The sequence below is a fragment of the Hirundo rustica genome, chromosome 1 (genome assembly GCF_015227805.2).
Source record: "Hirundo rustica isolate bHirRus1 chromosome 1, bHirRus1.pri.v3, whole genome shotgun sequence".
Lineage (NCBI taxonomy): Eukaryota > Metazoa > Chordata > Aves > Passeriformes > Hirundinidae > Hirundo > Hirundo rustica.
Window position 1 is genome coordinate 47,688,999 of NC_053450.1, and position 26,611 is coordinate 47,715,609.

Here is a 26,611-nt window from a genome sequence, read left to right on the forward strand (position 1 = left end):
GTACCTAGTCTAGTATTTTGGGAAACTGTTTCACTGAGAAATTTGGAACAGACTTAAGTATCCAAAAGATACAAGTTCCTTTATTTCAAAAATAAGGGGTAAATGCAAGATACTTGTCTGATTTAGAAAAAGGAAGAGGATCCAAGTATTGAGATGAAACTGGCAAAACCTAGGTTGTTTATTGTTCATGTAACCCACCCACCCAGTCATTTTTGTATTGTTGTAAGGAATTGGTGTAGTCCTACCCTAGGAATGCTCTAATGAAGCACCGAAGATCAAGGAAGGCCTCTGTGATGCAAAGAACCATGCAAGAATACCACCACAAGATGTTCAGATTTTACTTCACCACCAGTTTTCCAATAAAATGAGATTAAAAAGTCACTTTCACAGCACACTGTGAGAAGGTCACCTGTAGCATCACTATATTCTGCTTGATAAAGAGCAGCATCAGAAACTAGAAACCAGAAATCAGTTAAAAAGAAGTTGATTAGAGTTCCTTAATTCCAAACTATCCCACCACATCAAGTCATCTTTAAATGTACTTTTTTTTTTTTTTTTTGTAGAGAAACATCAGTAGATTTTAAAAAAAAAAAAAAAAAAAGAGACTGACATTAAGAATAGACTGTGGAAACCAGTATCAGTCATCATTATTTTTAAAGAAAGCTTGCTTTGCTTACAGGTGCAAAAAGAATACTCAGATTTGTCTAGGATTATCTTTAGGGCAAGAACATTTGATGCTCCAAACTGATATCCTGGGTAGAGACAGCATTATTATAGTTTTATTTTTGGCTTGCACCAAGTTCTGGAACCATTAGTGTATTAAGAGTGAAGCTACCTGAACTCTTTATTATACATTGTTGACTCATGATTTCCTGACAAGTCACCAAGGAAGTCCTCTACTGGTTGGAGTCAAATCTGTTTCCCATGTAATACCCAACAGTATTTACAGAGATAATTAGAGCCGCATTCCCTGTACTGCAAATGCAGAAGTCCAGACTTTTGCATTTATAAATATATTACTTTGCTAAATTAACATTTTCATATGATTGCAGTGCAGAGTTTGCCTTTTCATTTTGCCCTTGGTGAAGATGCATGAAAGACATTGTGTCCATACACAATGTTTAATTAATTTTTCAAGTTGCATTAGGAAAAAAAAAAAAAAGGGACTCTTCTAAGTGGGCTTTCCCACTAAATACAATATAGATGGACAATATTGGACAATATAGATGATTTTTTTTTTCTTTTAAACTAAAAGATATGTAAGCTCCGAATCATGCAAAATATGACCATCTGAGCTACATTAGTCTAAGCAACTGGGCAATTGGTGAAGTTGTCAGTCTGTTAAAAGTGGTAGTGACAGTCCATTCTCACAGTGCCAGCCTGATGTGTGGGACAAGTTAAAAAAAAGCAAACCACTGAGGCATCACCATATGCTTGCTGTGTTTTCCATTTTGGTATTCCCAGCCAACCACTCTCTTGCCGTTGGCAGTTGACATTTATCACTGCACCAACATAGTTAGAAGCAGTAAATTTGTGTTTTGTTTCATCAGCTGCTATAAACTCAGTGCTATTCATCATATATAGGTGGGTCTCCATCACTGGAAAACGTTGACAGTTTCTTTCCATGATTCTGCACGTGATCTTCATTCATCTTCTCCAAAGCTTCAATCTAGAGAGGCAAAAATAAAACCGTGCTGAAATCATAAAACCATGCCAGCAGCAGAATGTTTCTGAACAGCATTAAAAAGTAGATTTGAGGCTAGAGCACGTATGTAAAATGCTGCTATTTCAAAGATTCAGTCACATGTAACAGCTCAAATACACTGTGAAACATCTGTTCTCAACAAGTTACTAAAATGAGCAGCACTCCTTTACAGTTTGAAGCTACATAACTGAAATGCACAGGTCGCAGGGAGGACTAGATGATCTCAAGATTTCAGCTGTATTCTTCAAAGTACAGAAGTGTGACTTTCTCCACTGACACAGAGATTGTGGAACTGTGATACTGTGCTCCCTTTACCTCTTTCTTACGTTGACCATCTGCCCTAGGAGTCACCTAATTTCCAGCTCCCACCTACTCCATGCTGACTAACACAAACCTGCAATGTCATTAGCAATTAGGGAGAGTAGAATTGCCACACTGCCCTTACTTTAATTAGAAAATATGGAACGTTTGACAACTTGTTTTTTTTAAATCTGATATCAGGACACAGGTCCTGAGGAGTTACAGCCAAACGTTGAAAATTAAAAGCCAACAGTGACCAAAGATTCCTAAGATTGCGTATTTACATTAGCATGATTTTAAGCTTCAAGATTAAAAATGCTAGCCTAAACTTTAAATTCAAATAAGTTAACATCTAAACCATGAAAAATAGACTATGAAAAATAAGTGGTAGAACAATTATTTTTAACCCAACTTTCCTTTTGCTATACAGCCTTTAATGTATGTAAGGCAAGACAACAGCTTTTAAACTAAAACAGACCACTAAATTTGCTTTAATGCTGGAATAAAGCAACTATATTCAACATGAAGTCTTTTCTGCTTGAGAGCAGGGGGATCAGGAAGGGGGGTGGAGAGGTCTGTCAATCTGAGTTTCTGTAAACATTTGCACTAGGTTGAAATACTCAAGGTTTTAAAAAGAGACGCAGAATGACTGCTGAAATTTTGCTTACAGCAATCACGCAAACTAAATGTGGGAAGTTAAGGTATTATAATAGTTACCATAGCTAACAAAATTAAAATTGTTAGACAGAGAAAGCTGTACCTCTGCTTGGAAGTCTACTTCATTGTCAGCTGTAATATTTAAACCTGAGACAGCGTTGAAGAGTTCACGCTCATTAAGTGCTTCTGCCACGCCTCCTTTCTGGAAGAACTAGTCAATATAAAAAGCACACATTAAACACTTTACTACAGAGAACAAAATATTCCTTTGACTTCCCCCAGTTGTTACATTTACCCAAAATTACATTTTTGTTTTTGTTGACCCACAGATAAACACAACCGAAAGAAGTTTTAAGTTCTAGTGGGGTAATTTTACATTTTCTTCGCTTTCAAAGAAGGACACTATCAGCATGGAAAATGTGCAAGAGGAATCTTCTACATATCTCGGATATGTTGTATCTTAGAAAACATGCAGCATAAGAGAAGATTGTCAAAGAGGTCCTACCTGTGAAACATTCCTACAGTCTCTGAACAAAAACTCAAGTCCATGAGGATGGGTTGGTTCCACAGACTGACTGACATCAATGAGCCAGACCTGTAGTTACAGAGAAATAGCAATTCACTTTGTATTAGTATTTCACAGTAGATGAAATACTTTTCTCCCCCAAATTAAGAACAAACTCACCTTCCCATCATGCCAAAGCATGTTGTATTCACTCAGATCTGCATGGACCAGGTTGCACTCCCTATACAACTGCTGCATCATCTGCAAAGAACCAAATTAAAGAAGGAAGTGTGCAATGCTCCAAATAAACATTGCTAGCACGACTATAAAAAAAGCCAAAACAACCCCACCTTTCCTTAATCACTCACATAATTTACATAATTTTTTCCCAGTCTTCAATACACTTCCATTCAGGGAATTGCAGTTTTGGCAAACTGCCAGCAAACTAAGCTTTTTATCACTGAGCTTAGCTTTGGCAAAGTCAGAAGAGCTGCTCTGGTAAACTCAAGTCAGCTCTGCCAAGCAGTCCAAGTGCAGGAGACAGATAAGCATGTTCCCTAAATACATGTCATTTTCACTCCTTTCACACAGGAAGGAAGTCTCAAAGTTGTAGAGACTGAATCCTAACCAGTACACAAATTCAATACACAACACATCTGTGCTGCTCACTGGTCTCATTTGAGACCCAGACCATTCCTGTTACCAGGCTGTGGGGCTGGTTGCCTGGTTGGGTTTTTTAATAATGTAACACTGAGTGGACAGTTAGCAGGTGTGTGTTTGAACTAAGAGATAATAGGAAATTAAAGCATCCACCATGCAATATTCTCATTCACTCTCCAGTTTCAAGGGTTGCTGAAAAGGGGGCAGGCCATTCAAAAGGGAGAGTGCTTAAGCATTGTAAATTAAGTGTTTGGTAAGCCCAGAAAGCCTTCAGAGGATTTTCTAAACCACATACTGCTTCTATAAAAGAGGGACTACTTGCTCACAATTCTGCTGCGAAACATCTGTTTGTCATCAAATTCCAGTCTGTTTTCAATTCAGCTTAAGATTAAATTTAATTTTTTTTTTTTTTTCAGTGCATAATTTCTTATTGATTTTAAGTCACACATTAAACAGCAGCAAAGTAAGACTTTGGACTTTGGATCTTGAAAATTATGTAAGCATCCTGAAAAGTAAATGAGCGCTCATTTGTTCTTACAGTTATTCCCTTAAAAGAAAATAAAACCCAGAATTGGAAGAGGAATCAGCATCATCTTACATTAAGAATCTGATAGTAGGCCTTTTTCATATCTTCACTACTAAGTGTTACATCCTTCAGTTTAGGAGCTGGGACTTGATCCTGGCCAATGAAAGACATAACCAAGACGTGTTTCTTAAGGATAACCACTTGAGGACAAGGAATTCCTGCATTTTGCATTCTGTGGATCAGAAAATAGATAGTGATTAAGAAAAACAGAACAAAAGCTTCAAAGTCCCCGAAGTTCTAGTTCTTGCTATCTCATTTGCAATCTGAGAGCGGTGTAGGAAACTTGATCCAGAGTAAACAAAGTCTTTGAGAGAACTGAAAATTAAATAATTATATATATTACACAGGAAAATTCAGATTCTGAAGTTATAAGTGAATCTAAAAATGCTCACTGAATACTAATCACTTGTACAACTAGAACCTGTTAATTTCATGAACCTGTAAATTCTGCTGCAAAATTACTGAGGATGCAGATAGCTTATTAAATTGTAAAAAAATAGAGACTTATTCAATCTGTGCCAGGTTGTGTATTATTCTGGCCTAAAAGTCAAATACCCAGACATAGGGTATCTTCCTTAAACAGAGAATAGGAAACTGACAGGAATTTGGCAACTTCACTTCCTTTTTCTTTCTTTACCTTGTTAAGTTATGCATTTCTTTCTCAGCCCACATACGGATAATTTTTCGTGGATTCAATTTACTGAAGCGGTCTTTAAATCTGTAGTCATCCTTAATGTATTTGTCACGGTTCTTGAATTCATTGAGAGTTGTTTTAAACACTTTGATGGCACATTCTGAAGGAATCACTTTATCTTCAGTTGCACTGCTCATGGAAAAAGATAAATATGTAACAAAATTAACTATTCACATATTTACAAGCTAATGCATGGGTTTGGGGGGTTTATACATTGCAACATACAGCAATTTTTAATATAAGAGAGGATCTAGTTTTCTATCACATTTAGAAGCCAACTCAAGTTTATAATAATTCTATGATTAAACTTACATATGAATGTTTGGGTTTTGGCATTTTGATTATAAGTTGTTTATCAAATAGGTTACCTCTCCAGATTTGTTAAGGCACATCTTTTCTCCCCAACTCCAACTTTCTCTCTTGACATCTCTAAACACATTAGCTGTATTTGAATTTTATCAGTTCTTTCTCAAACATCACTGGTTTAATGTCAGTTAAACACAATGCAGTCACCAAAATGCACTCTAATCCTTCCAGTAAGGCAGGAAGGATTCAAGAATTGAGCAGCATCCCAACACTATTCTCAAAATAATCTGAAAGTAACAAAGAGACCTCCACTGAGCTGCAAATACAGAGCTGATAATACAGCAATCTCTATGGAAAGACAACCCTCAGGTAGCCCAAGATCCTCACAACAGTTCTGTGGTCTGGGGCAGGCCAGTGGAAAGTTTCTTCAAAAATCTCAAGATTTCTTTTTTATAAAAGGAGTACATATTTTTCCACAGAAAGGCATGATGGATTTGTCCTCATTCATTAATAGCCTCCAAGGAGGAAAGTGGGGATTGTTTTACTTTATGGTTGGTATCATTTGGTTTTCAGATTTTATTATTATCTGCATATACATGAATACAGCCTTTAAGTCTCAGAAATAAAAAAGGTGCAGATGTTTAAATATTTTTGTATTTTCTGCTTTTTAAATCATCTCTCGTACTTAAAGCTAACAGCCGTAACAAACAATATACTCACTTTCCTCCATAGGCATGAAAAACAACAGATTCTTTTCCTGTGCTGATGCAGCCTGTGATGGTCTCCAGCATCCCAGAATTGACCATTTTGTACAGAAGTAAACGTGTTTTAGGATCCACTGCTTTCTCCTACAGGAGATAAACAGAATGAATACTCAATTCAATAAAACAATTCTTTCTTTTACTATGAGTTTAGAATATTTATATACCACAAGAATTCAACTAAGTGGAAAGAATAACGTATTAATAAAATTTCTCTCAACTGACAGAGGGGAGGAAAAAAAAGCCAAACCAAAATAAACATCTGAAGCAAAGCAAATCTGCCCCAAGACTGATTTAATGATTTAATACTCTTAGTTTGCCATCAGCTATGCAGCACATAGAGTATTTTACTAATTGCACATATAGCCTGTGGCTCCAACAGCACTTTCTACAGTGTTTTCAAGAAATCTTTACAAATAATGAATCACAATATCCCAAGTATTATATTTCTTTGATATTAGTAGCAATAAAGCAAAGCAAAACACCCAAATTTGAAGAAGTCCACATCAGGAATTACCAGAGGCCCTACTCCAAACTCATCCATACAGTCTATCAAGTAAATTCTTAAATTATTAGGTCAGGTGGTCACCTCATCTTCCTGAAACTTGTTATGAAGACAGGTATTTGGAGCCATATGGTTCAACTGCAGAAGATTAGTCCTCTAGATGTTTCTATAAATAACTTCCAGGCAGTTTATTCATCACAGCTGATCCAGAGACAAGTTTAGAAAGACAATGAGAAGAAAACAGTAGCTGCTTGCCCTTACTTCGACATGGCTCTCACAGTAATGCAGCTCAAAGAGCGAGCCTTTTTCTAGCAGGAGCTGGCTGATATCATTTCCTTCAGCAATGTTAACATAATGTTGCTTAGCTGTTTTACTAAAAATGGAATGTTGCAAGAAGTCACCCAGCAGTGTTTAGCTATTACACAAGATAAGGAGTAGATAGATTTTATTAAAAACATACAGCAGTGGAGTGCTCCTTCTTCTCGTGGAGCCTTGCACTTCGACGTTCCTCAGAGTATGCATGCTGTTTTAAGGCATTGAAGACTTGATTTGACAGCTTTAAGTCCATCCCAATTCCATCCCCAACTTGGAACTCAGGTGCAAACTACAAGCAGAAATAATATGAATTTAAGCATTGTTACTAGCAGATGCCAAAAGCTGGCAGAAAACAACAGAAAATTCTCATTCTGAAATGGAAAAACTCAGGATAGATTTGGACCTATGTGAAATCCACTTTGTGCAATGTTGTCACTGTGATAAAAAAACGCACTGCTTTAAACTCAGAACTCAAAGTTCTGCCCAAATTGATATGAGATTACCCAACACCCTGCAAAAATAGCACTTGCAGCATTTCCTTATTTACAGGAGTTGCACCAGTTACCTTAAAAAAATGAAAGGTATGTACAACAGATAAACAGACTGAAAAGCTGTAAGTCAGACACTTGACTGAAAATAAGTTACTTGGCTTATCAGACAAAATTAGTTAGAGGAAAGATTACACAACATCTGTGCTTTTCAAAAATAGCTTTTGTATTTTATTTGCTCATGTGCCAAACTTGCTGGTAGTTTTGTTTTGCCAAAACTGTTCTGCGCAAATTCTTGAATTGCTCAATAACAAACTATTATTAAACAGAAAACCCACAAAACTCAAACTGCCAATAAATAACCAATAAAGCAAAGACTGCATTGCTTTCATTCAACAGGGAAAAAATAAAAGTCAGCACCCTACCCAGCAGCACTGGTGGACAAGCATTAGTTCTTTGGCTGAATTGCAGCATTCCAGTTTTACACACAAAATAAGCTTTCCTAAATTTTCACTTACATTTTCCATGCGAGCCGTGTTTTTTCTTCCACATACCACTTCATCATGTTTCGTAGTAATGTCCTTTCCTTTTCCTATAAAACCCCTTCTTGGTGTAGTAGTAGGTTTGTCTGCAAGCAGTGAGAAAAACAAACCAAACTTTACAACTAAACAAACATAACCAATGCTCACAGAAGTCCCACAATATCCACAAAAGTAACATAATTTTATTTATGGAACAGAGCAAGTGACTTCAATTGTATGATCTTAATTCAGTCTTCTCTTATACTAAGCATGACAGCTTCCTTGGCTATGCTACAACTTCTCTGTCTTCTCTGGGGTGTCAGACACGTTTCTGGCATGCTATGACAGGAGTATTCAGTATCATGTGCAGATGATATGTAACTATATCAACCAAACATAGACGAGAGATAAGCACATCCTACAATATTTCCCATGTACACTGGTTATTTTGCCAGATTTAGCCAACGAAGCCAATATATTGGCAGACAGAAGCCTGAAGTTACCCACCCAACCTCCTGCTGACACGTCCCATTGAGGTTATCTGATTTTAAAAGCAGCTGGTGTCTCTCCTTACATTAAAACAAGACCTAATTTATCTCTGTCATATTCTCAGGTCTACTGGCTGAAGAAATTGTATTGTTCAAAGCTGTCACATACCTGCTCTGTATGGATCATGACGGGTGTCCTGCCAATCAACCTCATCCTCTGAGCTGTCACTGTCATAGGGATGCACCTTCCGATAATTTTCAAAGGATATGGAGACTTGAGAAACAAAACAAATAAGCATGTATGTGATTATCAGGGATTTGCTAGTTTCTCACAGCTCTGCCAATTTAAGATACGTGCCAAGAATAGCTCTAAAGCAAAAATATTCCTTCTGATGAAGGTACCTTTGCTATCTCCATTGATCTTCTTCTCTTCACGCCGAAGCTGTGCATCGTATTCCCTGTCAAATTCCATCTGCAGCATCTGAGCTAGCATTAGATCACTAGAAGTGTCAATATTTTCTCCTGTAATGAATGGTCCTTCAGCAGCACTACATAAGATAGAAACAGGAATTTTTAAAAAAATTAAACACAGCAATCTAAGCAGAAATGCTGCTTTATCCTACTTTCCCACTCCATACAACAGACTTCAGCCAGAGCTGCACAGAAAGGAATGGATCTCAGCTGTCTGCCTCCTCTCCAAGCCAACACTCAATATTAATAGATCATGACTTCATTTCTCTTTGCCACTCATTTACGATGCAAATTTTACTTAAACTTTTGCTTGTTTACCATTCTGCAAGAAGCATTAAGCTCTATTTTTAAGATGTCCTTCAGGAAAAAAAAGGAGGCATACAGGTGTATGCATGTGTATACTTATTTATATGGTTAAAACATCCCAAACAGTGTTGCTTTGTTCTGCTTCACAGGAAAGACAGTCAATATTTGTACAATTTTAGAACTACTAAGCTCTTGGTCTTTGTTTAGAGCTTTCAAGTAGTGGGACGATACAGTTGATATACCTGATAGTTCTCAAAATAACATTGTACACTGTTGACAAGAGTTCCTAAAAGGGTAGAAAAAAACATTTCTGACATTTCTCTGAATATAGCTTACAGACTGTGTTAACACCCCCAGAAAATGCAAAGAAAACCTCAATAAGGAAGGAAGAGCAATAGAGAGGAGAATGTAAGGAAGACTTTTAGCTGGGGAAGCCATCTTTGCTGAAGATCTGAAGAAGCAGAGTATGGGGCAACAGGCAAATCATTTACTATGTTGCTGTGCACTGAGCACATTGTAAGAAAATGCACAAGAGAGAGAAGATGGCATCACAACTATGGAGATCACTAATCCAGGACTTAAAACTTACGCAACCACTTCAGGAAAAGCAGCATTTTCTTCTTCTAGCTGCAATTCTTTTGCCAGCTGTTCACTCATTACATCAGCAAGAGAACATGACATTGATGTTGTGCTAGGGGCTCCCCACGGACACTGTAAGTAAACATTTTATTCAAGTCAGCAATACTTGCGCAGTGGCAACACAATAATCAGGATAACTGGCTATCGCTGGCTCCAAAATGACTTCGTGTAATCTTGTAAGGGCTTTTCTACAGATACTCGGGGAACTTCTCAAAGAGTAGTTTCATAAACTCAATAGGGAGAACTGGGATTGAAAAATTGTTGATTGTCGCTTACTAATAAAGGAAGTCAGTTTGTCAGTGTCGCTATCCTCTGGAGACAGGGGTGAAGCCTTCCCAGGAGGTTTGCATACAAGCAGACATACAACCTACGTAAAACTTCTCTTGGAATAAACCCAACAGCAATGGCTTACGCACAGCTTCCTCCCTCGCTTCTAGAGCCCTGAAAGGTCAGCCATGGTAAAACATGCCCTCAAAACCGCAGAGGGACACACACACCTCGCTCGGGGAGGCGGGGACTGGGCAACAACAAATCCAGGCAAGCTGGGACTCGCTGCCTACAGCCGGCATAACCGAGCTCGCTCAGCTCCAGCTGCCTCGGAGGGAAGCACCTCACTTATCAGGCGGTCACAACAGCTCTCATCGCCAAGGAGATAATTGCCGGTAGCCGCAAACCACGCTCGGGTCGCTCTGCCGAGGGCCCGTGACCCTGGTGGTGCTGGCACCTCCCCACAGCGCCCTTTTCACGGCCTCGGTCCTTCTCCGGCTCGCTCACCTCCGCGGAGCCCGGAGAGCGGCCCCGCGGTGCCGGCACAGCGCTCACCTTGCTCTGCCAGGCGGGGCCCGGCCCGGATTCGGGCGCGGCGGGGGCGACTCCCACCGAGTCCATCAGGCACGCAGGGGCGGGCGGAAGGGCGGCAGGAGCTGGGTCTCTCCGCGGGGCAGCAACGCTCCGACTGCGAAACCTTCCGGGTTCTCCCCGGTTCTCCGCGGCCGTCAGGCGGCCCATTGGCCGCGGGTGACCCGCCTTTCCGGTGATGTCACCGGGGCGGCAGCGGCCTCGCCGGCGGCGTGCGGAGCCTGCCGGGGCCGCTTGTGGGGCTAGGCAGTGGAACCCCCGCCCGGCCTCCCTGCCCGGGGGCTGAGGGGCAGCGCCGGGCTGCGCTGGGCTGGCGGTAACGGCAAAGGCAGAAATCAAATAGCTGGCGTTTGTTTTTATCTCGGGAAGTAACCAAGGGAACGGTGGGAGGGAAAAAAACACCAATAAACCGAACAGTAAGGCAGCGGCAAAACAAATGGATGAAATGGAGTCCAGAGAAGGGATACGGAACTGGTGGAGAGTCTGGAGCGCATGTCCCATGAGGAGGGGCTGAGAGGCTGGGGGTGTTCAGCCTGGAGAAAAGCAGTCTCAGGGGTGACCTTATCGCTCTCTACAAGCCCCTAAAAGGATGCTGTACCCAGTTGGGGATCGACCTCTTGTCCCAGGCAACAAGCGACAGGACCAGAGGACATAGGTGCGGCAGGGGACGTTTAGCTTGGACATTAGGAAGAGTTTCTTCCCAGAAAGGGTGATTAGACGCTGGAATAGGCTGCCCAGGGAGGTGGTGGAGTCACGGTCCCTGAAGGTGTTTAAGGGAAGACTGGATGTGGCACTCAGTGCCATGGTCTAGTCAGCATGGTGTTTGGTCATAGATTGGACTCCATCTCAGAGGTCTTTTCCAAATTGATTCTGTGAAGTGAAATAGTTTGTATTTGTTTTTCAGGAAGTTACTGAGGGAACAGCTATAAAAATACAACAAATTAATCAAACCGTAAGCAAACAAATTAATTTGATTCAAATCCTTTAGATACAAATGTATCTATACTGTAAATACTATGTTTATGTACTATAAATACAAATTTAAGTACTTTGTATGTGACCTGCTGCCTTTTACATCTCAATTTAGTATCTCAAAATAGTATTGTGACTAGAATGCCCTATTTCCAGGATTGCAGCAACGGGATAGTGTTTTGCTATGACACATTAGGTCTACTTGGGCAAGTTTCCTTAAAGGAAGGAAGCGATGCCTAAGAAATCTCCTGTCCTGGCTCATCACCAGCTGCTGAAGGTATCTGTCTGCAGTCAGACAAATGCACCATCACAGTCACTGTTGATAATCTGAAAACCAGCTCAGGAAAGCTGGGTGGCTGCAAGGGCAGAAGTGGTAAGGGATTGTGTAGCCTCTGTGGCATCCCCCAGCCTGCTGGGGGATGGTGTAAGTAGGTATTGAGCCTGCCTGGCAGTACGGGCTTTGCTAGATATAAGTTCCCTGTTTACGTCTAGCAAAGCCCGTACTGCCAGGCAGGCCCAATAAAGGCCATTCATATCAATTCTCAGCCATGCAAGAATCAGCTTAGTCGGCCAAAGTTCCTCTTACTTGTCCTTAGCAACCTGCAATGGCGTACACATTACAATCTCCTAAGACTGTTCCAGAGTTCATTACCCCAGAAAATTCCCAGCTAAAAGACAAACCGTTTGGAAGAGGGTAGGGACCCAGATTGTAACACAACCTGCAGACATGACACAGGCTTTTGCCACGAAGGCACTATAGGTCATAGAATCATTTAGGTTGTAAAAGACATTTAAGATCATCAAATTCAATGGTTACCACAGCACTGCCAAATGCTGGCAAGCATGTTTTTTTCTGGTGATGCAGTACCACCATGTTTCTTACCCTCTCTGCACTTAGCCCTGGTCAAAAGAGATGATTTCTTTCCCTTTGCAGCTGCCTTTTGGGGTATGAAGATTACTGCCATGCTCCCTTCTATCTTTGTCTAAAATTAACAGTTTTATATATGAGCAGAATATCAAAGCAATGTCCTGCTGCCCTGGGAAAAATCATTTTTCTTGCACAGCTGTACAAGCACTGATTAAGAAAATGGGTTTTGGTAGGTTTTGATTCAGAAAGACATGAACAGTGACTAAATATTCCTATGTCTTGTTATTAAGTTTTTAATTTTCAAAAATAAGTCTTCTATTTTAGTCTCTTAAATATTTCCCAATTAGGCCTTGATCCCATGACCTCTTATATATATGGATCAAGCTCTGAACTGAATTGTGTTAAGAAGAAATGTTCTGTGAAATGATGTGTAAGCAAAATTATTTGCAACACATTCATACCTCCCAATAAAAATTGTTAAAAATCTAGACAGAGCAGAAACTTCCTTTCATATTATCAAAATAATTGCAAAGTTCCATAGTGACTACTTTGTATGTAATTCAAACCAGTCCTGATAAACATTAGCAGAAATTTATATCTTCATTCTTAATCCCTCTGTGTAAGTAGTCTACAAGAATTCAAACCTACCTCTGTATTTGACTGTAAGAAAATATATCATCTTTGCCCAACTCTCCCACTTGTACTAAGAAATACTGCAAAAAGCTCAGAGATATAACTGTAATATTTTGCATGAAAATGATATCCCACTGTAATAAAAAGTCAAAAGTACTCTTACTGTATGCTTAAGTTAGTCTTTGTAGATATCCATAAACTTTACTTGCTCTTTTTTAAAAGCTTTACAGGCTAAATTTGTGGCACAATACAAAGTGTGCCTTTGTTTGCCAAAACCGCATTTGACATTTGTATACAAACAGGTGTTTTGCAAAGTGGAAATGCTGTACCACTTACCTGCCATCTTTAACACATCCATTACAGTGATCCTGTGAGCCTGGATAGACCAGACATTTCAGCTCTGGAAATGGGTGTCTGTGCTGGACCACTGCTTTACAAACCAGATAGGATCACGTCTGATGCACCAAAATACTTGAATTTATCTTGGTGCAGGTCAGCTTTTCAGCTGTTGCACTCTGTTGACCTTGTCTTTTGAGGCTAAACATAGCAGGTTAGACAGGCTCATTTTATGGCCTGGATTTGATCACTTAGTGCCTCCCTCCCTAGTTTAAGCCATGGTCATAATAAGGATCCTTATTTATGCTGCTTTGCTCTGTCCTCTAAAAAGAGGGTGTACATATACAAAGAGGGCCCTGTACTTTGTGTTGAGCAAAGTCAAGGTAAGAACTGCAAAGGTAGGGCCTCACTAATACCAGGACTGAGAAAAACAAGGCTAACCTAGGCCGTAATAAAAGATCACCCAGTAACCATGACCTGACAGGGCGTGTCTTTCACTGCTTCTCACCTGCCTGGGATATTTATAGTTCACATGTCAACAGTGAACCCCAGGATCGTAGAATAGTTCGTTGGAAGGGGCCTTTAAAGTTAGCCATGTAGTCCAGCCCCCTGCAACAAGCCGGGATTTCTTGTCACGTGTACGAGTGGGAGCTTCAGACAAAGTTTATTGGAGAAGCCCTCCCACAGAGCCATGAAGTGCAGGAAGGACACCCTTGCTTTCTTGAATTCCCTCTCAGAGAGGAGCCAAGGTGCAGCTGGGTCCAATCTTAGCCTCAGACTCTCAGTTGTTTAAGTTTAAGAAATTATAGAGGTGTGATTGAACCTTTTGTACAACTTTGTCCTGTAGGATAAATGATGGCAAACCAGATCTATTTATATAAAAAAGAATGATTCACTATAATAAGTTAATTAGACAAAAACCTCTTAATCAGAATTATTTACTCCACACTATGGAAGATAGAACTACTAGGATAGGATAGTACAGTGCACTCTATCAAAGCAACTATATTAAAACAATTCTATTAAAGCTAACAAAAAGAAATAGTTAATAAAGCAGAGATTGATGTTACTCAGCCATACCAATGACCATGGGCAAAATCTCACTCACTCACTCAGCCTTAAGAACTAACTTTGATGGGTGTCCCCACCCAAAGGAGGACGCTTCATACACACTCCAAGAAGGGATGTGTTAGAAGAACCCATATGAAAATGGACTGGACTTTTACAGTGTAAAGTGATTGACTGCCAGTCATTTATATCCAGGTCAGCTTAGCAGCTTGTCTGTCAAATCTTTATCTCACCGTCAGGATGTAAATTTGGGGTTGATGTGTCAGACTGGTGTTACCATCATTCGACACCAAAACCAGCTTGATGCCTTCTCTCAATCCACCACTGGACTAACAGCCTTGTTAAGTAGGGCATTGTCCGTGTTGCTTGACCACATTCCAGGGCAGAGCATCCTGCTAAACATCTTCAACTAGATCGGGTTGCTCTGAGCCCCGTCCAGTCTGGCCTTGAGCACTTCTAGGGACGGTGTATCCACCACCTGTTCCAGCGTCTCACCACCTGCACTGTAAAAAATGTCTTCCTTACATTTAGTCTAAATCGGCCCTCTTCCATTTTAAAGCTATTTCCCCTACCACTACGTAACCATGTAAAAAGTCCCTTTGCAGCTTTCTTGCGGGTCCCCTTCAGGTACTAAAAGGCTGATGTAAGGTCCCTGCAGAGCGTTCTCTTCTCCGGGCTGAACACCCCGAGCTCTTTCAGCCCGTCGTCACAGGAGAGGTTCTCCAGCCCGCCGGTGATCCTTGCGTGCCTCCTCTTGACTTGCTTCAACAGGTCTTTCCCGTGCCGAGTGTCTCGGAGCTGGACGCAGCGCTCCAGCTGGGGTCTCACAAGGGCAGAGGAGATGGGACAATGTCCTCTCTCCCCCGCCGGACGCGGTTGGGCCGCTGCCGCCCGGGCCGCGGCGCTGCCGGCCTCTCCGGCCTCTCCGGCCTCTCCGGCCGCCCCGGGCCCGGCTCGGCCGCCGGGCGGCAGCAGCGGCCCCGCAGAGGCGGCGCCGCTGAGGCGACGTGTCCCTGCCAGGGCCGATGGCCGCCGCCCGCCGCGCCGCGCTCCGCGCTGACCGATGTATTTGAAGAGGCCGGCGGGCGGCCTCGCCTTCTGCCTCTTCTACCTGGCCTCCAGCTTCACCAACAAGGTGAGGGCGGGCGCGGGGCCGCCCCGGTCCCGGACGGGCCGGGCGGGGCGCGGGGAGGTGCGGGGGCGCTGGCTGCCGGACCGCAGCTGCGGGGGGCGAGGGAAGTGCCGGGATCCAGGAGCAGGAGGAGGAGAAAGAGCAGAGACGGTGCCCTCTGCTTTCCCTGCCCTGCTCGGACAGAGCCGGAGGACCAGAGCCGGACCTTCCCGGACGGCAGTACCCCAGGAGTGAACCAGCCCGTGGCACTCCAGCCCGCCGCCCATCCCAGTGTGCCGCAGAAAGCGCGGATAGGGTGCCCGTTCGGTTTTGCTCAGTGTGTGACATCTTCACCTCTCCACGACAGATGAGTTCTGTTGTTATCCTGTTTAGGGGAGCAAGGAGGTCGACATCACGTCATTCCAATGAATGAAGTGTTAGAGACCCAGAAGTTATGCTGCACTGAAAGTATCGCTGATGCTGTATATATTTTATTATTGGGTATTTGTCAACTGCGCTAATTCCCAAAAGAAGATCTGTTAACTGGAACAACGATGTCAACTATCCAACGGGAAAATGTGACATATTCAAAGTATAATTTTAGTATCGAAGCAAATATTAACTTTTATGGCAACTTTGTTTCTTTGACAACTTAATTAACTAAGAATTAAGGACAAGAATTTTGTTTTCCACTGCGTTGCAATCTCTTATTAGATTGCTGAAGTGTCTAAGCAGAAGAAGTAGACTGAAGATGGCCACATTGTGAATCAAATTGTATCATTTAAGCATAGTTTGAAAGTAGTTTTTTCACGCCGGGAGGGGGAGATAGAGTAACTGCTCTGTGCTATCCTGTTTGTCAGAGTGTGTATTTCTGGCGCAGATTTCTGAAAGAAAAATAAATATATCCGGGAAGCAATCAAGGTATGAATATTCTGAGGGAGGATTAGAGAAAAGCAGCATTTCAGAGGTGGAAATGATTCTGTGAGTCTGTGAAATCTTTTCTAGGCATTGGCGAGTGGTTTCTGTTCCAAGACACATTTGCCATTAAGGATGCCCAGAGGTAGACTGAAGTCCAGACATGAAGCAAATTTGTAGGGGAAGATAATGCACCTGATTTGACAGACTGCTGGGAGCAGTGAGTAGTTAAACAAAAGGGGCTAAAAGAGCTGCCAGGTTGCATCATGGATTGGGAAGGGTATTTATTTGGCTTAACTGTACGTGAGAGGAAGTCATAGGGGCATTGACACAGGGCCTCCATTTTCAAACTTGAATGTAGCTTTTAGTGTAATGAAGTTAAAAATAACCAGAATATAGACCTTTCAGTTGTTGCAGGTGGTGTGCAAATGCAGTCAGGGGTACAGACATGTAGGTATATAGTCCTGATTTAAAATGCACTTGGCAGTTCTGACAGGTGTATGCATGAAAGGACCTGTTGTGAATCAACATGCCTTGTCTCTGTATACCAATGCCAGCTTCATAGTGACACCCCACAAACCTGAAAACTGGACCTTGCAAGGTGCTCAGCACAGTTTTCTCTCTGCTGAAACCTTTCAGCTTCTCCTTTTGTCCTTGACAGCTTCTGCTGGCTCCTGGAAGGAACAGCAGGTACCTTTCATTTTCTCTGAGGAAGCTTCAATCATTCTTCTCCTTTCCAGAAGTGGTATTTATATAATTCATTATGGGAAGTTGTTAGACTTGGAAGACACGTATTTGTGCCTCACATTTGCATATATACATATTTAGTGTGAAGAGACACTGCCATCCATACATGCAGACCCAGACAAAGCAGGCTACAACAATGACACAGATTTTGCTTTTTACCCCCATGTATTACGTCTCTGATGGGCTTTATGGGCTACTTAATATTTTACACAAAATAGGATGTAAGCAGGATGTTAAGTCTGTAAAATACATTAGTCATAAGGAGACAATTATGTTAAGATTATTGCTCTTGGTTCTGCCAAAGATTTCCTCTTTGGTACGGTATGATTTTAATTGACTGGTTCTTATGGCTTTTTGTTCCTGTTAATCCTTTTCCATTCAGTGTGATGTATGTACTATGCTCAGAAAGTGTAATTCAGGTGCCAGCCTTCTCCATTGTTCAATGTGTCCACTCCATGCCTCTTGTGCTTTAGTGTCTATTACCTTCCACAGTGACTGAGGCAGCATCCAGCAGTTGTGGCATGGAAAGGGTCACAAAGGAGTGGTTTAGGTTACTCAGAGAATCACCAGCAAATGGATGGGCAAAAAAAGATTTAATATTAAAGTGAAATTACGATAAAGTTTGTTGGCAAGGTTCACTCTACTACCATCAATACTGCATTACATCATTATTATATTATTACATCTACGACATCATTATTAGATGGTTAAAGCAGACAGAGAAAAATCAGACTAAAATTAATCAATCTAAAAATCAATCAACCTAAAATTATCTACGTGGAAGTAAGGATGGGAAAGGGTAAGGATAAAAGAGAATAAGACACTCACATTGAGTCACAGCATTCATAGTGGACCCCCTTGCCAGACTTAACCCCAGATTTGATCAATGGTTTAGTCTAAAGGTTTTAACGGCACTTAAACATAGCAGCTCTTAATAAAAAGCTTAATTTAAACAATTTAACAAATGATTCATATAGAATTTAATATAGGCACAACAGTGACTCAGAGGCCTATCATACTTATTAATCAAAGTATCATTCTATCATGCTCAAGAATCAAAGAGGGCAACATTCATAATGAGTTTGCTATAGCATATCCACATTCACACACACTCAGACCTAAAGAAACCTGTTCAAGTTATACCCAGGAAAAATTCCCCTCAGATTCAGTGAAGTACTCTTTTTGGATGTCCTTGTGTCCTTCTTCACCAGCAAAGGGTTGGGTCTTGAGAAGTGGATGGTATCAGCCCAGGATCCACCATCGTCCTTCAGAGATTTTCCACGTGTAGCAAACTTGGGGGTTCCTGGCTCTGAGAGGTGTCCCACTCCGAGGGAGGTTGCTGGTTGCATCCTGCTGTGGTCCAGAAGAGCTCAAAGGGTCTCACTCAGGACTGCTGTTTATTGGGTCACAAGAGAGTTGGGCTTAGACAAAGTAATTTTCATTCCTGGCCTCAATGTGGGTTGGTAACTGTCTTTGAAAGTTCAATAACAAAAATGTTGTTCCACTTGGGTTGTTATACAGGCAAGAAAAATAAGTCTCCAAGGCTGTTTGTTACAAAGCTCGTTGGACAGCATGAAGTTTCTGAGAGCTGACAGTGTTTCTGATAAGTGGAAGTGGAATTTAGCCCAAATGCTATTCATCAAGATTGAGGCCTATCAAGCATTTCAGAGATCGTAGTGCAGCCCAGTGAGGGAAGGGGGAGGAAATACACCACAACAAGCAAAATTACTAAACTTTTTTTTTTTTTTTGTCTTTTCTACCTAACTAAAACAAAAAGAAAAGTTTTTGTGTATGTTTTGTTACTTGTGATTGTTTGTTAATATTATAAACTGTAAGTGTTTGATGTCCATAAATTTGCTATTTGTTTTACAGTATGTCCTGTCTGTCCTGCAATTTACCTACCCTACCCTTTTTCAAGGGTAAGTATGGTTTTAAGAATTGTTGTTTGAAAAGTGACTTTAACATCTTGCTGTTCCATGCTGAAGCTAGCTTTACTGCCTCTTGTCCTAACTGGCTTTTGCTGTCTAAAGAACATGCTTCATGAAGCCTTAATAAAGCATTCATTTAATGTGTCTTTATTAATTTTCAAACATCATAGAAGTGATGTAATTGAGATATATAGAGTCCATAATTTCACATTTTCCTTAAAGTCCTAAGCTTCAGCATAGAAAAGTAACAATTACAGTACAACCTCTCTTCTCTGGAAGAGAGGAAAATGTGGAATATGTGTAGTTAAGGTGAATTCTTTTGCTGTGCTAGAAAACCAATCTTAAACCCATCTTTAGGCATTCACAAATACCATGTTGCTTCTTTTCATGCTTAGCCTTGGTTGTAAGTCTGCATCACAAGTCACTATCATATATCTTAATGACTGTAATGAGAAATTTAATGGTTTGGTAAGTGTCCATATATACCATCAATGCTGTTGATGAGACATTTAGTGAAAATCTGGCCTCTTAGAGCCAAGACTTCCCCCATTTTTGAGACTGTTAATACCTGCAGACACTGGATATCTTTACTCCTTTTCTGCTGCTTAGCATGGCTTACATTTTTGTCTGACTTGCAGTCTCAAGACTGCAATCAGCTCTAGGAATAATTGCCTTGGGAATCTCCACTTACTTTGAATGTATTCAGCTCAATTAGATATGCAGTGAATGCTTTCTTCAGTTTTGGCACACACCGAGAGACTGTCTCTTGCACAAGGCTTTTATCGTATGGGAAGAAGAGTTTGAGTAATTTGTGTAAAATAGATGTAAATCAACAGAAAAGCATATTTCAATGACAAACAACTGCCTTATGTCATCTGTGTTACCACAGTTATTTTCTTTTTCTATTATTTGGAAATGCATTTCAGCATCTTAATATTTTTCCAGGAGTTCTGGCTTTTAAAAGTGACCTTTCCTTGAAATTTTTTTAAGTGGCTCAGATGCACTTTCATTTAGACCTTTGATGGATGAGCAAAGAGGAAAAGAATGTAATTCTCAGTTCATGCTGTTACTGTTCATTGTCCTTGGTTTTGTTCCCTGTATCATCTAAGACAAAATTGCATAGTCCTAAGCATCTGAAACAATCACAAATTTCTGTCCTTAAAACCTGAGACAAGAGGAAGTTCTTCACAATAAAGCTGATGGGATTTCACCACTGGCTTGGGTAGAGCATAGTCAAACCTGCAGCAGAAGTCAAGGAAACTGGCTTTTAAGATCTCATATGCTCTTCATCCAAAAAAAAGTGAAGTGAGCAGTGATAGTGGCATTGAATCCATTCCACATCCATGTGGAAAATGAGATCACTTTTCTCTGACAGTGTCCAACTGTATGAGTACTGCATAGAGAGAATATTTGTTTATTTGTGTATGTGTGAGAAAGGTTTTAAATTGCTTAAATTCATTGCAATAATGGGAATAATAAATAAGCCCACTTCTATACCTGTTATGGATGTTAATGTCATTTAACACTGTAATCCAATATCTCTGTTTGAACTGTGCTAGATGTTCAAGGATTTTCACCCAAGAAACATGGAACACCTCTCTGAAAACCACTAGCTTAAGGAAGAAGAAAGCTGATAACTTATTTTAAAGTGCAAAAGAAATCAGTGTGCATTACTTGATACTTATTCTAAATTATCTGCACATATTATTTCCTAGTGTCATTCTATTTCAGGTGGCAAACATTGGTGGGTGGACTTCTGCTTCACATCTCCTGGAAGCTGGGCTGGGTGGAGTTAAACTTGTGTTCAAGGTACTGTAGGTTCAAGGTACTGCCAAACACTTGTTTTCTGTAGATGGATTACAACATAGTTAACTTGGTCATAGATGTTATTAACTAGCTAAAATAGAGTTTGATGTGTGGGGGGGTGTGGGTGTTCTGCTTCACAGATGTCAAAGAGAATTCACATTTTAGTTAAATGGGTATTTAATGACGCACACCTAAACTGACTACTAAAATAAAGTGAATTTAATTTAACTTTGGTAGGACAACAAAAAGCCCTTAGTGAAAACAATAAGGATGTCTTATCCAAACATCTGTCCATATCCATTCCCTGGATTGTTTCTGAGTATTGTAAGAGAAACCTTGGTAATGTTAGTTAAGAGCATTGACACAACCTTCCACAAAACCCTCAGGGCTATGAAGCCTACAAATGTGATCTGCCTTTTTCTGAAGCTGTGTTCATAAATGGGGCTCATTTGCCTTTTCCTGACTGATGTTAACCATAAAACTCCAAATTGAATGGTGCTTTGTAGACAAAGATCATAACGTTATGAGTGTGACATCACAACTCAGAAGAGTTGTCATGCTGTACTCTGCCCAGGTGGATCCATTCTGTAGTATGGAATGCAGCATCTTTTTTATTGTGCAACATGGTTTCATTTCATCTTCATCTCAGGAGATACTAAAAACCTTCCTGGGCAATGACCTGAGAAATGTGACGTGACTCTGAGGCTGGGAGAATTTGGACTAAATGACTGCCAGACATTCCTTCTAATGTAACTTTTTCTCAGTGATTCTCTATTGGCAAGTGATGACTGATGAACTTTCTGTTTGAGATTCAAAGAGCTGGCTTGAAAAATTGAATCTCCTCCCTTCGAAAGAAATCCTGTGACTATGTCAAAAAAAACCAAGCTGTGTTCTGTTTTCATGTCCATAAAAGTGATTACATCACCACGGAAATATAAGTGAGGTCATAAATGAAAACAGAATTCAGTTTCCTATTTTATAGCTGCAATAAACTGAGGATATCATAAAAGTTGTCAGTGACTTTGGCAGAGACAGGATTAGGGTCCAAACCTTGCTTTACTGGCAGCTGCTGATACAGATATATATTATTATCAAATTTATATTTTTCATGCAGATTTTTTCTTCACAAAACAGTCTAGAAGAGTTCAGCCATCAGTAATGTCCTCTTATAGTTCAGCTTTTCATCACTAGTGATTACTTCGGCTTCAAATCATGAAATTGAAGAAGTTGAATCTTTTTTTCCCAGCTTGGAAAAGATACTTTCATCTTTTCCAAACCTGGGAACACATTAAAGAAAATAGAGGACAAGAACCACTTGCTGATGTGGTTTTTGAGATTGTTTTTATCTAAGAAAGGCTGGGATGAAAAATTAGTTCATCTTTTGACCCTGGGGACTTGAGGCCACTAGATGTCAGCACACTGTAGGGAAAGGGGTTGAAATCCCTCTTGAGAAAACTCTTCATTAGCTTAGTTAATACAGAATACCTGCTCTAGATTAGATTGAATGGAACAACCAGAATTAATTGACATACTTTGGCTATAATTCATCCAGCTATTTAAGCATGAGTTTAAACCTGCCTTTCTTCATAAGGATTAGGCACATGCTTTAATGCTTTGCAGAGGTGGATTTGTAACTCATCTCCTGTCTTAAAAAAAAAAAATCAAATCAAAGCCAAAACAAAAAAACAGCCTGAAAACCGGAACATGGAAACCCTCTAAACCTCCAAAGCACTACCAACCAAAAACTCACCAGCAAACAAACAAGCATAATGTGCAAATGTGATTTTAATGCTACCACTGGCATATGGATGTTTCTATCCCCCCTTACAAAATATCTCTCTGTTGGTTTGAGGGGAGGGTTTTGTCTATGTGTAGGATACTTAGGAGTGTCATAGCCAGTCTTCAGTCTCCTCGTGCTTCAAATAATAAACTGCTATCCACTTGTTTGTTTATGTCCACAAAGTCTCCATTTGTCTGTCACGTGGACTGATCTCATATACTTTTTAAGGCAGTTCAGGTTATCCCAAAGTGTCTCAGCAGAATTAAATTATTATGTAGAGATCATTGCTCTTTTTCTAAAGTCCAGAATACTAACCTCTCTATAAAGGATGTATTACTTATGGTAATCTCACTCGGGTTTTGTGGATAACCTGCTTTGCCTCTGCTTCCCCCCAGGACGTACTGTAAGGGACTTTCCATCATTGCTTCGAAGCAGCAAATGTTGACTGCCTGCAAAGCTTTTATCCAAAACAAGGGCTCTGTGGAGCAGAGAGGAACATGCAACATCTGCATAATGCTTCCAGTCTGCTGCCCAGCTTCTGCCTAACCCTTGTAGGCACATAAGTCTGATGTGTTCTGATTGGCATTTCTTGTAGTACTGCATTTCACCTACAGCTAAAGCAGCAGCTCAGAGGCTTTCTTTAAGTGTTGTTTGGGGGATCCTACCCATTGCCTATCGTGGGATTTGGATTTAGCCCTACAACAACCACAAACTCATCAGTTCTTTTCCTGTTTTGCATCTACATCACTGTATTGCCAACATGAGAAGCTGCTAATTGGTTTACATAGGAGACAGATTGTTGTTGCTGACACGTTACATCAAACATCCGTGCATTCTTTTTCAGTCCTGAAATTCCCACTTGGCAGCATGAAATTCTACCCTTACACCATGGAAAAAGCATCTGAAGTCCTTTTCCATTGCACTTCACAGAACTGCATTGGAGATGAAGACATATTTGGGATTCCTACAATTTAGTGGTGGGGAACATGAAAGAGTGATATTTTTATGTTCTAAATGGAAATTTGGTTTTCATTGTGTGTTCCTTTTATCTTCCCAGACCTACTTTCTTTTCTTCCCTCCCCCTTTCTTCAATCTGCTGCTGTTTCAATAGTGCAGGGGTATTTTTGTTGGTGTCTGATGTGAATTCATTGGTAATGAGGTATGACAGTATTAGATCTTGGTCTTGATGAAATTCCAGTTAAAGTCAATAACCTCGAAAGAAACAGTGCTTTTATAAAAATTTATGGTGACTAGTCAAGAAAACCCAGAGCAAATATTTATGCCAGTGAAAGGATCTAAACATTATTTTTGTGACCCTGGGTTTTTTATCTTGGAAAATTATGTACACGTAACAGAGGAAATGTGATAATTACGGTTTTTCCCTTGTCTGTGATTACATTAATCTTAATGAAGATAAACCACTACAATGTTTTATCTTCATTCATACTGTTCTGATTTCATTGTTTAGTGGTCTGTTTTCTTGTGTTCCATGAAGTGTGATGATGTACCAGTATCTATAATTGCATTTCATATCTTCTATGTTAATTGGAAGTGTAATGCAAACTAAGGAATGACAAGCAGTTTGGTTTTGTTTTGAGAACCAGCACTGCCCACTAACATTTTCTCCACTTTCATTGCATGGGGCAGCCGTGTCTTCAGTCCTGGGAAGCCCTTGATTCAGGCCTTTACCTCCTGGCTACTCCTTTCTTCCTTTGCCCAAAATCTTACATTATTCTCTCTGAAATTTACCACCTACCTGATCCCTTTTTTCCCCTTAAGTAACAAGATCAAAAATAAGAAAATTGCAAGTTTTGAAGCCCCTTCTCAGAACTGTAATCTGACCCTACTGCAGTAACCATGGCTAAAAAAAAAACCAACCTATCAGATCAATCTGATGACTTCATTCCTCCATTAGTTGTCAAACTGCCTCTAGGAGTTTGGCTTAGTCAAAGGAATATCATTAGGAAATCCCAAGAGATAGGCTTCCACAGAGACAATCTGATCTTTAGGAAGAATCTCTTTGTAAATCTGGCTGAGAAATGAATGTGTGGGTGTCCAAGTGTATTTGTACATAGTGAAAATGTGTGCTGTCTGTGCAAGTGAGCCATTTTATGCCTTCATTTGTCAGGTTTTGTTCCTTTCACAGAACATCAAGGAAATTAGTTGAAATGTCTCTCCTTTAATACCAATGGGAGTTATTTCTAAGGGAGAAAAAAATAAAAAACCACACGATTTCGAGGGAGAGGAGCCAGGGAAAGTGTAAAACAAAGAAAATATATCTGCAGCTAGTTCCTTGCTTGGATTAGACAAAATGAATAATTTCTGGCTTGGACTCCGTAGTAAATGGGAGGAATACTGAGCAGTTGGCTACTGACTTTAATACCCACATGTTTGAAATTAATGTACATATATACATATTAGTACATTCTTTGCAAGGAACTGCTGCTTTCTGTGTGTAAACAGAATGTGGTGAAATAATGGGATTTTAATTGTTTTCACAGGTCTGAAATCCTGTCTTGGCTTCCTGCATCGGTACTTTTTGTGGGCATTATTTATGCTGGCTCCAGGGCACTGTCTAGATTGGTAAGAAATGAACCAGTAGAAGTTAGTTCTTTATTGCCTCTACTTTGTAAACAAAGAACATTCCCTTCATACGTGGTATTTAATGCTGTTCCTGGGTTGAGGGAGAAGGAGGGAGGAGAGGTTTAAATAATAGATCCATTGTTATTGCAGCAATCTAATCCTACTAAGTATCAAAAGGCACCTGTGACAGTCTGAAGCACTCAGCATCTCTCCAGAGTACTCAGTGTTTTGTTTAACTGATCCTCAGTGGTCTGGATTGTACGAGTAGGGAAGAAGCTGAAGAAATCAGTAGCTCTAACTTTGCAAAAAGGAGGAATGGTGTTGTGGGATCTCTGGGAAATCCTTCCAGGAAACTGATGAAGACCATTTCAATGAGTAGGTTTTGATTCTTCGCGGGATTTGAAAAAAAAAATAGAAAATTGGAAAGAGATTATGGAAAGAGTTAGATTATCCCATTTAATGTTTCATTTGCATCACAATAATATACTAAATGTTTACAGAATGTCAAATCTCCTTCCATGAAACTTGAATGCTTTATGCTAAAATTATAAAGTCTTCCTTAAAAAAAAGTAAAATATATTGGTGGGGGTGTTTTTGTTGGTTGGTTGGTTGGTTGGTTGGTTTTTTGGTTTGTTTGTTTGTTTTTTAAATAACAATATTTTGCTGCTGTTGTGCAGTCTGCAAGCCCAGACCCTGCACTAGTTCCCTTCTGCATTCTGCCAATGCATCTTAATGTAACTCCACAGCCAGCTTGCTCTTCTCACCTCCTCAGCCCTAAGAAGGATCAAAAGGGACATTTTTTACCAGATTCTGATTATAGAGATTCCTTGAAAATCCCAGTAGAGAGACAGAGCAGAAAAGAACAGGAGGTCTCTGTCCTGGTAAGCAAGGCTGGGGACCTTATCTTGGATGCAAATAATCTTGGGAAAGCACAGGCATGTGCTCAGAAACCCCATGCTCCCTGATCAGTTCTGCCTCAACATGATTGCATTCACTTCCTCTTGCTTCCTTGTCAAAGGAAGTTGCATTGGGCTTCTTTGGTGTAAGGTAAGCAAAGTCCCCTAAGGAAAGCCCTGTCTGTAAGCACCAAGAAAGCCTT

The 26,611-nt window shown here is 40.4% G+C and overlaps 2 protein-coding genes across 3 annotated transcripts in view; one reads left to right on the forward strand and one right to left on the reverse strand.

The window, feature by feature from the left end:
• Positions 1-58: 58 nt before the first annotated feature.
• Positions 59-10,953, reverse strand: RIOK3 (RIO kinase 3). Its single transcript, XM_040077510.2, has 13 exons — positions 10,730-10,953; positions 9,858-9,979; positions 8,894-9,039; positions 8,661-8,765; positions 8,001-8,110; positions 7,140-7,283; positions 6,134-6,261; positions 5,051-5,236; positions 4,426-4,585; positions 3,348-3,428; positions 3,168-3,257; positions 2,766-2,873; positions 59-1,669 (listed from the first exon to the last, which is right to left on the reverse strand). Exons 1-13 carry the CDS (start codon positions 10,913-10,915, stop codon positions 1,568-1,570), a joined length of 1,668 nt encoding a protein of 555 aa, XP_039933444.1. The 5' UTR covers positions 10,916-10,953; the 3' UTR covers positions 59-1,567.
• Positions 10,954-15,636: 4,683 nt separating this feature from the next.
• The window catches only part of TMEM241 (transmembrane protein 241), a 56,340-nt gene continuing 45,365 nt past the window's right edge, over positions 15,637-26,611 (forward strand). For both annotated transcript variants that reach the window (XM_040085798.2, XM_040085806.2), the window contains exons 1-4: positions 15,637-15,777; positions 19,288-19,334; positions 21,075-21,152; positions 25,431-25,512. In XM_040085798.2, the coding sequence (XP_039941732.1) occupies positions 15,706-15,777; positions 19,288-19,334; positions 21,075-21,152; positions 25,431-25,512 (279 nt within the window). In that variant the 5' untranslated portion in view covers positions 15,637-15,705. The remainder of the gene's footprint in view (positions 15,778-19,287; positions 19,335-21,074; positions 21,153-25,430; positions 25,513-26,611) is intronic.

Coding starts and splice junctions, on each gene's coding strand:
- RIOK3 (XM_040077510.2), bottom strand. CDS start 10,915: ATGGGCCGCCTGACGGCCGCGGAGAACCGGGGAGAACCCGGAAGGTTT. Junction 8,111..8,660: donor TCATGATCCATACAGAGCAG/GTATGTGACAGC, acceptor CACTGCTTGCAG/ACAAACCTACTACTACACCA. Junction 3,429..4,425: donor CCTACTATCAGATTCTTAAT/GTAAGATGATGC, acceptor GGTTCTTTGCAG/ATGATGCAGCAGTTGTATAG.